The sequence below is a fragment of the Caenorhabditis remanei genome, chromosome III (genome assembly GCF_010183535.1).
Source record: "Caenorhabditis remanei strain PX506 chromosome III, whole genome shotgun sequence".
NCBI lineage: Eukaryota > Metazoa > Nematoda > Chromadorea > Rhabditida > Rhabditidae > Caenorhabditis > Caenorhabditis remanei.
In genome coordinates, this window is record NC_071330.1 from 14,297,711 (window position 1) to 14,314,076 (window position 16,366).

At 39.3% G+C, this 16,366-nt stretch overlaps 4 protein-coding genes across 4 annotated transcripts; 2 read left to right on the forward strand and 2 right to left on the reverse strand.

The window, feature by feature from the left end:
* Nucleotides 1-216: 216 nt before the first annotated feature.
* GCK72_011312 (uncharacterized protein) lies at nt 217-3,598 on the reverse strand (the record flags this gene model as incomplete). The annotated part of the gene is made up of 4 exons (XM_053728364.1): nt 217-332; nt 440-606; nt 2,013-2,422; nt 3,251-3,598. The coding sequence occupies 4 exons, from the start codon at nt 3,596-3,598 to the stop codon at nt 217-219; spliced, it is 1,041 nt and encodes a 346-aa protein (XP_053587941.1).
* Nucleotides 3,599-11,606: 8,008 nt separating this feature from the next.
* Nucleotides 11,607-11,930, forward strand: GCK72_011313 (uncharacterized protein; the record flags this gene model as incomplete). The annotated part of the gene is made up of 2 exons (XM_003094155.2): nt 11,607-11,780; nt 11,823-11,930. The coding sequence occupies 2 exons, from the start codon at nt 11,607-11,609 to the stop codon at nt 11,928-11,930; spliced, it is 282 nt and encodes a 93-aa protein (XP_003094203.2).
* A 1,050-nt stretch (nt 11,931-12,980) lies between these two features.
* GCK72_011314 (uncharacterized protein) lies at nt 12,981-13,575 on the forward strand (the record flags this gene model as incomplete). Its single annotated transcript, XM_003094158.2, has 3 exons — nt 12,981-13,154; nt 13,197-13,504; nt 13,551-13,575. The coding sequence occupies 3 exons, from the start codon at nt 12,981-12,983 to the stop codon at nt 13,573-13,575; spliced, it is 507 nt and encodes a 168-aa protein (XP_003094206.2).
* Nucleotides 13,576-14,469: 894 nt separating this feature from the next.
* GCK72_011315 (uncharacterized protein) lies at nt 14,470-15,037 on the reverse strand (the record flags this gene model as incomplete). Its single annotated transcript, XM_053728365.1, has 3 exons — nt 14,470-14,512; nt 14,559-14,875; nt 14,918-15,037. 3 exons carry the CDS (start codon nt 15,035-15,037, stop codon nt 14,470-14,472), a joined length of 480 nt encoding a protein of 159 aa, XP_053587942.1.
* Nucleotides 15,038-16,366: the final 1,329 nt, after the last annotated feature.

Here is a 16,366-nt window from a genome sequence, read left to right on the forward strand (position 1 = left end):
TAAGATTCTAAGATCAAAACGAGATACATGATGTTTTTAATTTTCTGAATTTTCAAAAAGTTTCGAAAATCTGTAACTTTGTCAGTTTTCGCCGGAATAGAATGATTTTTATTGGAAAATATGCAGAATTTTTTGAATTTTTGGGTAAAATCACAAGATTTGAGAAGATGAGATAGAAACACGAATTTACAACTGATAAAAAAAAACTGAAAGAAATTATTCTGGAGGTTTGATCTCTTCAACCACAACAACTTCCGGGACGCCTCGTTTTTTGTTCCGTTCATCGATGATTTCGATCATTGAGAAGTTTCTGGGAAGCAGGTTGGCGTTTCCTGAATTTATTATAATTATGTAGTCTTAATTACTTAATTAGGCGATCTCAATTATCGCAAAGTAATAATTATCAACCGTTCTAAGTCCCGCCCTGTTTCTGACCTACCTCTGACTACAGTAATCATTTGACAGAACGGGCACATCATATAATGACGATTGAAGCGGTTGAGAAGGACATCCGCACAATCATGACAGATAGTATGACCACATTCCTTCAAGATACGGGGAACTTTAAGGTCGCTGTACTCGGTGACACAGATACGGCACTCGATTCTGGAAAATTGGAGATTAGAGGTACAGTACACAAGGTATCAAGTTTCGCTGTTTTCAGTGAAAAATGACCGAGAGTGTGCCATAGTAATTCTGAATGCCACACCATGAAAATTTTTATTGAATCATATAAATTGAACGTAGAGCTCTATTTTTGTAGTTGACAACTTTTTTGTACGGGCACTCCCTAGAGAGTTATGGACATTTTAAGACGACAGCTCAAAAATCGCACTATTTTCCACTAAAATTGGTCGATTTGAGGGAGAAATTACTGTAGCTCTCTAGGGAGTGCCCGTACAAAAAAGTTGTCAACTACAAAAATGAAGGTCTACCCTTGATCTATTTGATTTATTAAAAATTTTTATGGTGTAACACTCATTATTACTACGGCACACTCTCAAAGTTGATTCCTTTTCGTCCGGTACCGTACTTAAAGTGCCTTCAGATACTCAAATTTCGATAAAAACAAAATTTCCAAATTCTCAAAGTTTTAGATTTCAGGACGTTTCAAAACCAGACATTTAAAAACTAGACGTTTCAAAAAACTGAAAAAATGAATAGTTCCACTGACCAAACTCTTATTTTACGTTTAGAGCCTAAATTTCAGGTTTCATGGTTATAATAAAAAAAAGGTCTAAATTATCTAAATTATCTAATTAGATGGCTCCAAGACGTTTCAAAACCATAACATTCTGACACAAAAAAAGCTGAAAAACGAAAAAGTTACACTGACAAAATCATGTACAGTGACCAGAATAGTTACACTGACCAAAATTTTATTTCATTTTTTGTTTCAAGCCGAAGTTTCATAGTTTCAAAACGTAAAATTGATCTTAATGGTCAAAATTATTTAGTTAGACGGCTCCAGGACGTTTCAGAACCGGATATTTCAAAAATTGTGAGTTCTTCTCCCCGTTTTCTATTAAAATTTTTCGAATTTAAACAAAATTAGCCTATTTTGCTCAAAATTTATTTGAATGCAATTATTATCGCCAAAAATGACTGGAAATGACTGAATTTAAGCTTAAAACTACGAAAATTGCATAAAATCAATGTTAACTCAAAAACCACATCAAAATTGGTCTTAAATCAACTGAAACTCGCTAAATAGAAAAACCGCGTCCACGACGCCCCAGCCCTATGCCAAAAGTCAAGCGCTGCCTCGTAAACGCGTCAAAGGTACGCCGGACTCCAAAATTTATGAAAAGTTGAAGTTGTCTGGCGTGCTTTAGACGCGTTTTCTGGTGAAACAACTTTAAATTTCGACACTTAAGAGATTTATAGCGATTTATGTCATCTCGTTTTGAAATTTCTAAATATTTCAAAAATGGGAAGTCAGACACTCTGAAAACCATTCCTTTTTAGAACCGGGACATTTCGAAACCCTGCCATTCTGAAACTTGTCTCACCTCTCCTCCTTCTCCTCTTCCTCCACTTGTTGTTGTACAACCGTCGCCAACGCCGCCACTTCAATCGCCTCCACCGGTGCCACTCTTACCGTATTCGCCACGTCAAAACTCGCCGGATAATCTTTCATTCTGATATCTCCTCTCATTGCGACATAGAAATCAATAGAATGCACAAAACTGATTGGGGCCATCATTAGCTGGCAGACAGTTATAGATACGGAGTCTTTGACATCAGAATATGAGACGGCGAGACGGATTGAGGCGACGAGGAGAATGGAGTGAATGATGATGGCGAGCCAGACTTCATCGAAACGTTTATGATAGATACGATCGACATAGTCGTAGTTGGCGAGATGGGACATCATGAGGATCGGGATGATCAGGTTGCACATGGTGAAGAAGACGTAGGTCTGGAAATTGGGCCGAAAAATTCAATAAATCCCACAAATTTTCCAACAAAAATCATTCTATTCCGGCAAAAACTGACAAAGTTACAGATTTTCGAAAACTTTCGAAAATCCTGAAAATTGAAAACGCGATATATCTCGGTCTGATCTTAAACGTTTGAAATGTAGACCAAATTTTTTAGATTCAGGACTTCAAGGCCTTTCAAACAAGTATAATCATGCCTAGAATTGGAGCAATTTGGGTCTCGACACGAAAACTACAGTACCCCCCTTCCCCGCCTTGCATTTTCGCGGCGAGACCCAACTTTGTTTCGAAACGTTTCGAAAATTCATAACTTCTTTATTTTTTGCTCAAATTTAATGATTTTTGGATTAAAATGTGCGGAATTCATTGGTTTTGCCAGGAAAAAATATCCAGGTACAGTAATCCACAGGGTTTTTTGTAGTGGAACCCAAAAATTGTAAAATTTCTGAAAATTTACGAATATAGGCATGATTATACTCATTTGAAAGGTGTTAAGGTGGTGAATCTAAAAATATGGTCAAAATTTCAAAATTCTAAGATCAGACCGAGATATATCGCGTTTTCAATTTTCAGGACTTTCGAAAAGTTTCGAAAATCTGTAACTTTCTCAGTTTTTGCCGGAATAGAACGATTTTTATTGGAAAATGTGTGAAATTTATTGAGTTTTCCGGGGAAAAAAGGTGAAATGTACAAGAGTTTATGAATATTGGAAGTTAGCTATTTTGGTCTTTAGAGGTCTTTAGCTATACCCTTAGACACTGCTTAGCTACATTGAGCGCGCCTGAGCTACCGTAACCCCAACTCACATGAGAATTGTACTCCAAAAAATAGACCATAATCCTTGGCGCCAGACCCATCACCACCAACACTGCCGAAAATACCATCACATAAATCCTTCCGCGCTTCATCTTCGGCGACTTGATCTTTTTATACAAAAAAGTGTTGAAACAATTCAAGAACTGGACCACAATCGTCATAATCACAAAGACCAGGAATACAGCACCGGCGACGATAAAGTTGATAAGTTGGACGTCCGCAAAGATCAGGTACAGTAACCCGGCGATAGCAAGGGATATGGTGAGGAGGACATGGCACGCGAAGTATTTATCAGTGAAGTTGAGGCGGCGGAAGGTTTGCGGGGTAGTGTCCGCCATGGCTCAACTGAAATTGACTGGAAATGAGGAATGAGAAGGGGGGCTCTCAGAAAGAGGGCGGAGCACACAATCGATGCTCAGACAACGGATTGGGTAATCCCGTGTTAGAGAGACGAGAAAAGAAGAAGTTGTGTTTTCTGATTAGAAGAAAACGAAAAAGAAGAAGAAGAAGAAGCAGGGACATGTGAGGGGGACACGAGAAGAGCCCCCGTGAGATTATAGGGTTGAATGGGGGAAAAATAGAGGGGAAGAGGAGGAGAAGAGGGAAGGTAAGTGACGTTGGTTGTTGGGTGAGCAGAGCGCTTCTGACAAACACTTCTTCTTTTTGAGAAGAGGGGATTATACTCGAAAATAAAAAATAATTGGGAATGGGGATGAGCGGTTCTGATATTATATGAAGCGGGAGGTCCAGCTACAGTAGTACTTTAATACTGGCCATAAAGAATGCGACAAGAGCAGTTTTTAGTTGAAAAAGGTCAACTTTGTAAATGTGTCACATCCTCCTTGTTCATATCACAATATCGATTGTTAATGGAGTGTATAGATCACGAATAGAGTTTTATTTTTGTAGTTGACAAATTTTTTGTACGGACGCTCCCTAGCAAGTGACATACATATCGTCGAAGTAATTTCTCCCTCAAATCGACTCTTTTCAGTGCAAATTAGTGCGATTTTTGAGCTGTCGTCTTAAAATGAGAATAACTCTCTAGGGAGTGTCCGCATAAAAAAGTTATCAACTATAAAAATGAAGCTCTACGTTCAATCTATATGATTCATTAAAAATTTTCATGGTGTGACATTTAGAATTACTACGGCACACTTCTAACTTTGACCTTGTTTTTCTCGAATACCAAGCCTCGAGGGCAAAAACTGAATAAATATTTGGAATCAGTGTGATTTCAGCTTTCCAATGATATAGGTAATGCCCCTTATCTCCAGACCGAGTCCATGACCTTCCCTAGTAAGACCGATACTCTGAAATCATGACTTTTTAAAACCGGACATTTCGAAACCGTCAATTGTCCGGTTACAGCTTCAGAACGGTTTGAAGCAGAGATTTTCGAAAATGCCATGGTTATAAATAAATCGGTTTCCAAATGTCTAATTTTGGAATTTTTAGAGTCAGAATGCGGGTATCCAGAGAGGAAAAAGTGCACTTTTACAGATTTTCGAAAATTTTCAAAATGCTAAAGTTTTTGCACTTTTGATATATACTTTTCCAGCAGTTCGTGGTTTTTTACCTATTTTGAGACTGAAATTGGGAGAATTTTTTTTGAGTTTCAAAAATTTTCGAAGTGCAGTTATTTTTCTTAACTTTCAGCTTGTTTTCAGCTTGAAATCACCTCGAAAAATATGTTTTTTATAATTTTCTCAAAATTCCGAGCTTACAACCACTAATTAGTGTTTAGAATGTGTAATTTTCTTCAATTTTGGAATTTTCTCGAAAACATGACATTTGGTTGTTAGGGAGAGACGGGATTTACTTCTTCTTCTCTCTTTTTTCAAATACTCTTTGAGAGACGGATTAATAAGTATATACGGAGAGTGGGGGTACTCGGAAACAAATTTAGAATGAGGGGATTATGAAAGATCCAGTAAAGGTGGTCATTGTAAAATAAATCTCTAACTTTGTCAGTTTTTGCCGGAATATAATGATTTTTGTTGGAAAATACGAGGAATTTATTGAGTTTTCCAATAAAAATGATCGCGGGATGGTTGGAGATAGCAAAAGGAAGAACACTCAACCTGTCCTTTGACTTTTCGACCTTTCGAATGAGTATAATCATGCCTAGTTTTAGAGCATTTTCAGAAGTTTTACTATTTTTGGGCCCAACTACGAAAAACCCTTCGGATTACTGTACCTGGGTATTTTTCTCAGCAAAACCAACGAATTCCGCACATTTTGATCCAAAAATCATCTAATTTGAGCAGAAAATAAAAAAGTTATGGATTTTCGAAACTTTTCGAATATCTGACAATCACTTAAACTAGCGTAACCTAGTGTAAGATTCCACGAAACTCATATTTTTGGAATCAGCACGTTAAGACCTTTCAAATGAGTGTAATCATGACTAGATTAGGATAAAGTTGGGTCTCGCCGCGAAAGCGGGGGAAGCGCGGTACTGTAATTTTCGTGTCGAGATCGAAATTGCTCCAAATCTAGGCATGATTATACTCATTTGAAAGGTCTTGATGTGATAAATCTAATAAATATGGTCTACATTTCGAATTTTTGAGATCAAACAGTGACAAATGCCGTATTCAATTTTTAGGATTTTCGAAAAGTTTCGAAAATCTGTAACTTTCTCAGTTTTCGATGGAATAGAAGGATTTTTATTGGAAAATAAGTGGAATTTATTGAATTTTCCAATAAAAATGATCGCAGGATGGTTGGAGATATCAAAATGAAGAATACTTAACCTGTCCATTGACTTTTCGACCTTTTAAATGAGTATAATCATGCCTAGTTTAAGAGCATTTTCAGAAGTTTTATAATTTTTGGGTCCAACTACGAAAAACCCGAAAAACCCGAAAAACCCGCGAAATTGGGTCTCGACACGAAATTGCAAAGAGGGGTACTGTAGTTTTTGTGCCGAAACCCAATTAGCTCCAAACCTATCCATGATTATACTCTTTTTATTTAAAACGTTTCCACGGGTTTTTTTGGGTTTTTCGTATGTGGACCCAAAAATTGTAAAACTTCTGAAATTGTTCCAAATCTAGTCATGATCATACTCATTTGAAAGATCTCAATGAGCTGAAGTTGAATTATTTATCAAAAATAAATAATAATGTTTAGGTACTCCACAATTGGAATTCTGCAACAAGTTTATTTCAACACAATACATTTTACCGTAATTCAATTATTTGCTTGTTTTCTTCCGGTTCCTTCCATTTCTCTCAGCCGCAAACCAGTTTTTCACTTTTTGAATCGGCAGATCAAGTTCCTTCGAAATATCTTTCGCCTGTTGGTAAGTGATGTATCGATTCTCCGCGAATTTCAATTTCAGTTGGGTGAACTTGTAGCCATCCGTAATTTTCTCTCTATTAGCACGATAGTTGGACACTTTGGGAACCTATTCTTCCTTTTTAGATCCTTTTTTGTTGTCAGCACTACAATGGTTCACTTGCTGGACAGAGTAATCATTAGCTACAGTAATCCCTCCAGTAGGGAAGCCACGTCTGAAAAAAATACCTCAACTTTCAGAATTAGTAGCAAATTTCTGCCACTTACACTGACATAACACTGAAATTTGGGTAGATCCAAAAAGGATTCGGAGTGAATGGGTATATGGGTAGTAAAAATGAATTGAAGGGTATGATAGGGAATGGGTTTGGGTAATTCATCACTATGGGAGACTGGACTAGATCTATAAGAGAGTAGGTCAAAAGTGGGCGGGGCCTCAGTGACTGACATCACCTGCCATACTTAACTACAAAGGTTGCAATCCATCATGTGTCAAGTTCTCTCAGCTTCGATTATCTTTTCCCTCATCTTGTTTGCAGAATGAGTATAATGATGACCATATTCTGACAAATTTTAATTTTTCTGAAATTTGGTATCACGGATGATCAAAATTCAAAAATTTTCAAACTATGTCATGATTATACTCATTTGAACCGTCTTGACAAGCTCAATCCAAAATTATCGTTCATTTTCAACTACGGGCAAATCTGAACGGGTTACGGTGGAAAAAGTGATTTCTAGATTTGAACGATCTTCTGGAGATCTACATTTTGGTACATTTTTCAACTTATAAAACTCAGTTTGAAGCGAGTTAAGCGGCGGTCCGATTAAAAAGTATGCTAGAAACATTTCTGTTCCAGATGATGTTCCTCTTCCTCTCCCTACAACACTTCTCCTCCTTCATCCTCTACATGATTCTTATCCCGAGAATCCCTGAATCTCAAATCACGTTCAATGGTCAACTCCGTCCACTTCTCACATCTCTATTGTTCAGTGCATATCTTCATGTTTCATTTCTCTCCCTATTCGCAACTAATAGTTATTTTCCTGTGAGGAAGAGAGAACCGGGTTTTTTGAGAGAGACGCAGAGTGTGCGATTTAAAGGCGCTCACAATTATGGGCGAGGGTCTCGCCGCGAACGAATGTTAACAGAGCGGCAAACAGAGAAATTGAAATCATTCTACGTGCGTTTCGTTCGTTTTTTGGTAGGATTTGTTTGGTTTATGTGTTTGAAGTGATTATTGTGAGTAAAAACATTATTTTCAGTGTTTTTGCGAGGGAGAACTCGAAGAATTTTGATAAAATTTGCGAGAAACAGAAGTGAATCGTGGAGATGGCGGACGAGGATATTCAGAGTGCACAACTCGGAGAAATAATCCGAAAGAACGTAGAAGCGATGCTAGGATCGGTTTTGGCTGCCGTGAGACAACCGGAAGTAGCCCCCAAGCTCAGCGCAAAAGGGCTTCAAAAACAAGCCGATTTCAACATTAAGGTGGCGAACTTGCTCACTAAGAAGATGGACGAATACCCGGATGATGAAGATTTCAAAAAGATTTTTGAACTCATAAAGGCGAGGAATGCCGAGTTGGAGTTACTCGATAAGGATCCGAGAGCGGCAGCCATGATGGAGAAAGCGACGGCGTTAGCAAGTCTGACGAACGCATCGAGTGGAGGGATCAGCGATCCAACTCAGCTTATGGTGTTGGCATCGCTACTTCCTGGAGATGTGGGACCACTGAAGAGAAGAAGAATAAACGAGCCATCCCAAAGTCAGTGGTTTCGCGGTCCGGGTGCTTCGCGAGGAGAGGGAAGCACCCGCTTTGGAACCTCCTACAACAACGGCTACAAGTGCTTCAAGTGTGGCCAGATGGGTCACTTTGCATCGCAATGCAACTAGAGGTGAGCAGTTTTTCCCGAGGGATCGTTCCGGGCGAGCTGTGTCTCGAGAGGAATAGTGAGAGATGAGCGGATAGTGAGGGTACCGAACGAAAAGTGTTACTGAGAGCCTGGCTCCGTGTGTATGCGTTTTCGGTTGGAAGCGAGAGACCTGAGAGGGAAACAGTCAAACTGTAGAGAAAGAGAGATAAAGCGGTGCTGCACCGACTAGAAGTGATAAGAGGGAGCCCGGCTCCGGCGGTCCTGGACCGAGAACGATTTCCTAAATCGTAGAGTTTTCAATGTTGCTGGTTGCAGGTGATGAGGCCTGCGCTCATTTGAAGTGCGAGCAGATGAGTGTGCGGAAGATCGGAAAACTGTTTGGTCGGGAAGTTGTCAAGCGGAAAAGACCAGAGGTGAGTTAGCTGAAAGACTGTCTTGGTCGCAAGAAGATAACTGAGCACAGTGAAGATAGAAAAGATTTTATGTCGTGCTGAGTGGACAAGTGTAAATGTATATTGAGTGCGATGGGAAAACCGACGAGAATGTTTAGAAAGAACAATTAGTGGTTGACTAAGGGCCCAGAGTTTGTGACCTACGGAGTCAAGCAGACGCAGCGATTTCAGAGAAAAGGTTCGAAGAACCTAGAATTTGGCCTGAGACCTCGGAGCAAGTTAGGGATGCTTCTCACACAGTAGGAACTGTTAAGTCTTTTGCGGTTTTTTATCGGGGATATGAACAAGGAAACTGACTTCGCGAGTAGAAATATCGAATTTGAAGACTGTCGAGCCGAGTAGCAAGTCTTGCCGCGGCCCAGATTGGAGAAATTTATCGGCGATGCGTTTTCGCAGAAAAGGGAAAGCAGAAACACAGTGTTTTATTCCAGAGATTCGTGCGAAGGCTCACAAGGAGCGGACGTGTGCAGTCACCTCGACAGCGTCAAAAGGAGCAGTTCTGTTTGGTTGGTGCCTCAGTCAAATCTTGTTTCTGCATTTTTACGAGTAAAAAAACGCAGATTAGAATGGCTTAAGCCACGCCCATATGACAAACCGTCAAATGTCTGGTCAGACACCTGGTTGGCGTTAGTGTGCACGCCGCGAAATATAGACTAGTTGTACACCAGTATGCGCAACGAAGTGGCTCGGTGGCGATGATAGATTTTAAAGATGAACTTCTCCTTTTTAGTTTCTAGCTACCAAAAACAACGCCACTAAAAGCCTAAAAACAAGTAATAAACCTGTAATATTAATTGTTTTCTTCTCTGCTCTATTCGATCGATACCGAAACAGGAAAATGTATTATGCCGACACGAATGGGGAGGAATAATAGTTATTTTCCTGTGAGGAAGAGAGAACCGGGTTTTTTGAGAGAGACGCAGAGTGTGCGATTTAAAGGCGCTCACAATTATGGGCGAGGGTCTCGCCGCGAACGAATGTTAACAGAGCGGCAAACAGAGAAATTGAAATCATTCTACGTGCGTTTCGTTACCCACCCTAGAGTCCCCACCCACGAAACGCACTTCGAAAAGAGACAGAGAGGCGAGGGATAAACAGAGTTATTTTCAGAAGGATCGAGACTCCAAGTTGTCGATTGTCTTCGCGAGAAAATGCCATCAGAGGCCGATTTCAACGCTCAAGGCGACAGCTCGACCGGCGAAGAACGAGCGACAAGCCTTGGGGAAGGACATAGTCGTAGATGACCAGCCAGGAAGTACTCCGAAACGGCTGATGTCAAGATGGAGAGGAAAACAACAAAAACGAGCTCGTCGTCTTCCAATCATCAAGCATGCCGATCACTCGTCTCTTCGTCAATCGAGAGGAGGTGGCCGCTACGTTTTAGGACAGCAAGGGACACACGATGACTTCAGGAGAGCAGCAGCGACAACGGATTCCAGAAGAAGTCAACAAGAGAAGATGGAAGGTGGAGAACCAACCGAGGCCCGGAACGATACTTCCACGAAACACAAGGATTCAGGGAACAAGAGGAGAGCTGAGAAGACGTCCGCGATCCCCATCCTCATGAAGAATATAAATCCGTAGATTAAGATTTCTTTTGTTTCTTTCGTTTTTTGTTCGATTTCCTCTCATCCCAATGATCCCAAGTCTTAATCACTGTGTCATTCATACCCCCATCAATGTGTCATCAATCCCAAATGTGCCATCAATTTACTTACCTGTTTCGTTTTGCTGTTCACTAATCCCCCGCTGCTACATCTGTACGTGTGGTCCGCGCCTCGCGGACCACACCCCTACCAAAAACAACGCCACTAAAAGCCTAAAAACAAGTAATAAACCTGTAATATTAATTGTTTTCTTCTCTGCTCTATTCGATCGATACCGAAACAGGAAAATGTATTATGCCGACCCGAATGGGGAGGAATAACACGGATTGTACCTATATCTGCAAAGCGTTCTATCTCGCAATGACTATTTCCTGGTTATTGTTAATCCACTCGGATTTCTACTTGGTTCGCCATGATTGTTTTGAATTGACGGGAGAAAAGGAGGAAGAGTAAGCTACGGGTGTATTGGGAAGTATCAAAGAATTTGCAGGAAGGATATCACCGAAACGGAATGTGTGGTGTTTTATCTTGCCTGGAAAGTTGTGAAAGATTCACTTGATCGAATTGGTTGATAATTGTTTAAATGTAAAAATAATGAACAATTAGCGAATCACAAGGCTCCTTGTTGTTGCTCAGGGGGACTCCATGACATTTCAAAGCCAAGCCAAAAAGCGTAAACAAAATTGTTCTTCAAACAAATCACGAACTTCTTTTGGGAGTCAACGTGATACAGAAAAATTGATCATTCGTTTTCGATTTCTCAGAATCAAAAATAGTGAACCACAGACACTACCATAGGGGCTTGATCACACGGTAAAAGACACGAGAAAAGGATTTTCTTTTCGTTATGAGAGGAGTTGAGCCTATTTTTGCTCCGGTTAATAAGCTCCGCCCCTTCTTGCTCCTGCTCCAGCTCCCAACAACACTTCCTTCCTTAATCTTCCTCCTCCCATGCCATGAGGTCTTTGCCGAGAATCATATCAATGGAGACACCCTTCATTGGGGGTCTCTTCTTATCCATCATTTTCCTCATTCGCGCACTTCTTTTTAATATTCAAACCCCACTAAACATCTTCTGGATCCAATCGGTTTTCTTGGTTTATATGGCTTACTGTACTATTTTGTATCTCATCGCTACAGTAATCCGTGATTGTTTGTTTCCAAAGGAAAAGGTGGAAGATGAGTTGAAAAAGTGCTTGATGGTTATGTTTGGAATGAATTTGGTTGTGAAGATCAGTATTATGATAATTGGATGGTATCTAGTGGATGATGTAAAAGTGAGTCTAGAATTCAGGAGTACGGTAGTGAAAGAATTCCAGACAATGTACTTCTTCCTCTCCTTGGAAGTCCTCTCTCCTCTCTCATTCTCTCCTTCGTTTTCATCCCAGTCAACCCAGTATTTCATATGGAGTACAACGGATGTCTAGAGGCCCTTACAGTATATCTTCGGATAATTTATTTATATTTCACACTGTGGTTTCTCATCGTTTTGCCGGTGAAACCAGAAGACGTTGACGACTTGAAAATTGTTTACATAGTGGTGTCTATCCCGCTCCTTTGGCTCTCTATCTTTGATTTGTACTCGGTTTGGAATGGTGACTTTGAGTTGGGAGAGGAGTTGTGAGTCTCTGAGACAATTTGAATAAAAAATAAGAAATTTTCAGACCGGTTAATTCTGAGGATGTTGACATATGGTTGATATGATTACTTTTAATGGATCATTATTATTGGACTAATCACGTATCTTTATTATCACAATTAACACCGTACCGTCTACAAATATGTTTGCAACTACATCCGACTTTCTGTGATCTCAACGACGCTATAATATATTCCAAAAATTTTTAACATTAAATTATTATTTTCATTCTTTGTAAATACCACTTTCGTTGATATCAAGAAAATAATTTTTGATGTATAATTATGTAGCACGTGATGTTTTGTTTGTGCCCAATCATCTTTTCCAAACTTTCCAAAAGCGGAAAACAACCAAAAGTGCAAAACTCCCTCACGGACTAATTGAAATGACGCAGGTTTTATAACTTCTCTGTGAGACCCCTTTTCATAAAATCACATCATTCTATTTCTCAGAATCAAAATTAGATGTTAATGAATCACAGACACATCCTTAGAGACTTTATCACACTTTTTCTCGGTAAAAGACACGAGAAAAAGATTAAAATCTGTTTCCTTATGAGAGGAATTGAGAAAGAGTCCGCCTCTTTTCGCTTCGACTCTGCTAGATAAGAGATATAGAGAAAGCAGAGATAAGCTCCGCCCCTTCTTGCTCCGGCTCCGGCTCCCAACACCTTCCTTCCTCACTCTTCCCGTCACGTGCCATGAGGGGGATCTTATCAATGAACACCCCCGTACTTGGGGGTCTATTCTTTTCTATCATTTTCCTCATTCGCGCACTTCTCTTTACTATTCAAACCCCACTAAACACCTTCTGGATTCAATCGGTTTTCTTGGTTTATATGGCCTACTGTACTATTTTGTATCTCCTGGCTACAGTAATCCGTGATGGTTTGTTTCAAAAGGAAAAGGAAAAAGATGAGTTGAAAAAATGCTTGATGGTTATGTTCGGAATGGATTCGGTTGTGAAGACTGGTGTTATGATAATTGGATGGTATCTAGTGAATGATATAAAAGTGAGTCTAGAATTCAGGATTACGGTAGTGAAAGAATTCCAGACAATGTACTTCTTCCTCTCACTGGAAGTCCTCTCCTCTCTCATTCTCTCCTTCGTTTTCATCTCAGCCACCCCAGTATTCCATATGGAGTACAACGGATGTATTTTAATGCCCACATTACTTTTTCTGACGGCTTATTTATACTTCATTGGAGGATTTATGCTGTTTTTGCCCGAGAAACCAGAAGAAATGTACAACTGGACGATGGTGTATATGGTCGTGTCTATACCGCTCCTTTGGGTTTCAATCTTCGATTTCTTGTCTGCTTGGACGGGGAACTTTGAGCTGGGAACTCGTGGAGAGAAAAGGTAGGGGTCTGACTGAGAGTTTAGATAAAAATTAAAAAATTTTCAGACCAAATACTTTGGAGAATGATTAATATGTTTTCTTGTAACGGATAATTATTATTGGACTGTTTCTATATGCCGAAAATATATGATGTCAGTATTAGCTCGGCACAGTTCTTACAACTGCGCTCCACCGAAATCTCCTTTAAAAATGTCTATTTTTCTCTGCGTCTCTCACTTTCGCACACTATTTTCTTCGGTTTCGGTAGAGCGAGGTTGTAAGGAACGTGCCGTGCTAATAGCTTCCGCCAATAAATTGTTATGATCTATTTTCAGAAACTTTATCGTTTAACCAATACTTCCTGGTCTACAATGCACATTATCATTATTATAACCGTACCCTCTACAAATATGTATTCAACTATATCCTACTTTCAATGATATATTCCAAAATTTTTTAACATCCAATTATTATTTTCCTTCTTTGCACCCCCTTTCGTTAATATCAAGAAAATAAATTTTGATGTATAAATATCACGTGATGTTTTGTTAGTGTCCAATCATCTTTTCCAAACTCTCCGAAAACCGGAAACACCAAAAAATTCAAAACTTCCAGAGACTGACTAATTGAAATGACGCAGGGTTTCTAACTTCCCGATGAGACCCCCCCCCCTTTTCATAAAATCACATCATTTTCTCAGAATTATAATCGAAAGTCTGTGAATCAAAGACACTCCGTTAAAGGTTTGTAACTTTCACTCTTGCACTTTAATGGCTGCATCATGCATCAAGCAGTGTATGAACCTCTAGGGGTTTGAAAAGTACATCAGGATTTATTAGAATCATCAATTTCGTTTTGCACTTTTACTCCAGCTTTCAGAATTTAGAGTCACTAATTCATTAAGAAGTGGACTTATAGGGGCATGCGGGATAAGAGAACTGAGGGAAAATGATAGTAAAGATGAATAATATTGCAAGAAATTATATCAATCATTACGATATATATCAATATCTGCAGAAGTATCCGATCTGAAAATGTCATATTTTTTGTTCTAACTGTCAGTCAGACTCCTACCCTATCTCTGCACAAGTATCCAACTCAACGTCACCAGTCCAAGCCGCCAGGAAATCGAAGATAGAAAACGAAAGGAGCGGTGTAGACACCACCATATACACAATCTTCCAGTTGTACACTTCTTCTGGTCTCTCGGGCAATGTCAACAGAAATGGTAATATGAAGTATACATAAGGTATCAGAAGAAGTAGTGTGGGGACCGCTAGACATTTGTTGTATATGGAATACTCTATATGGAATACTGCGGTTGCTGGGATGAAAACGACGAAGAGAATGAGAGAGGAGAGGACTTCCAGGGAGAGGAAGAAGTACATTGCCTGGAATACTGTCACTACCGTACTCCTGAATTTTAGACTCACTTTTATATCATTCACTAGATACCATCCAATTATCATAATACAGGTCTTCACAACCAAATTCGTTCCGAACATAACCATCAAGCATTTCTTCATCTCATCTTCCTCCTTCACCTTCTTCATCTGACATAAATAATCACGGATTACTGTAGCCAATAGATACAAAATAGTACAATAAGCCATATAAACCAAGAAAACCGATTGAATCCAGAAGATGTTTAGTGGGGTTTGAATAGTAAAGAAAAGTGCGCGAACGAGGAAAATAACAGAAAAATGAGACCCCCAATGAAAGCTATCTTCATTGATAACGTCAGCCTCATGGCACGAGACGGGTGAGAATGAGGAAGGAAGGAGTTGGGTGCTGGAACCGGAGCAAAAAGGGGCGGAGCTTATCAACCGGAGCAAAAATAGGCTCAACTCCTCTCGTAACAAAAAGAAAATCCTTTTCTCGAGTCTTTCACCGAGAAAAAGTGTGATAAAGTCCCTAAGGGAAGTGTCTGGCGCATGTGATTCATTAACTTTTTGATTCTAAGAAATGGAAAACGAGTGATCAGTTCTTCTGAATTCGTCGACTCCCAAGAGGACCAAGAACGGTGAAAAGCAAGGAAATTTAGAAAAGATAAAACAAATGATAGGAAAAATTGAAAAAAAACCCAACCACCAACAATTAATTGCCTCAATTCTTCCTCTTCCTCCAATTCGCTCTCCTACTTTTCACCACTTCCTTTCTCTCCACATCAAACTGATCCATCCAAACCAGCCAGAAATCCAACACCACTATTCTAGAGTACCAAACAGACGAAACCATAAAATACAATCGGGATCCATGAGTCATAGTTACAACAAAAGCTACAGTAAGCAGCAGGAGAGAACTCAAAAATATGGGAACCAGGTTGAGATTGTTCCAGTAGAATATATGGATTGCAGGAAGGTGTTTGGAAACAAAACGAAATAGGATATATGGGGCGGACCAGTTGAGGAAAGTGAATAGGAAACATTCCTGGACAAAATTATACCATAATTATATGTATACCATAATTAGGGTATTACCTGATAAGTATCTATCCGTAGATTTATTTATTTATTTATTTATTTGAAGGACTTTCACCACTTATACAAATAAGAAAAAAAAGAAACAGTTATAATTTAAAAATTAGAGTGTTTAAGTATTAAAAAGGGTTCCACAAAATTAAAAGAAATATTACATCGAAATACATCGGAATTAGGAAAACTGGGGAATATATGAGGGGGGAGTTTATTCCAACAGGAGATAATCCTGTTGGTAAAAAATTGGCAAGTGTTCTTAGTGCTGTTTGATAATTTAGATTTGATATAATAGGGGTGACGGCGTAAATTATTACTAAAACGAGGAAGACTTATGTGCACGTCGTTATAAATTCTTACTTCTTTACTAACAAGAATCTTATACATAAAAACTAAATCAATAATAAT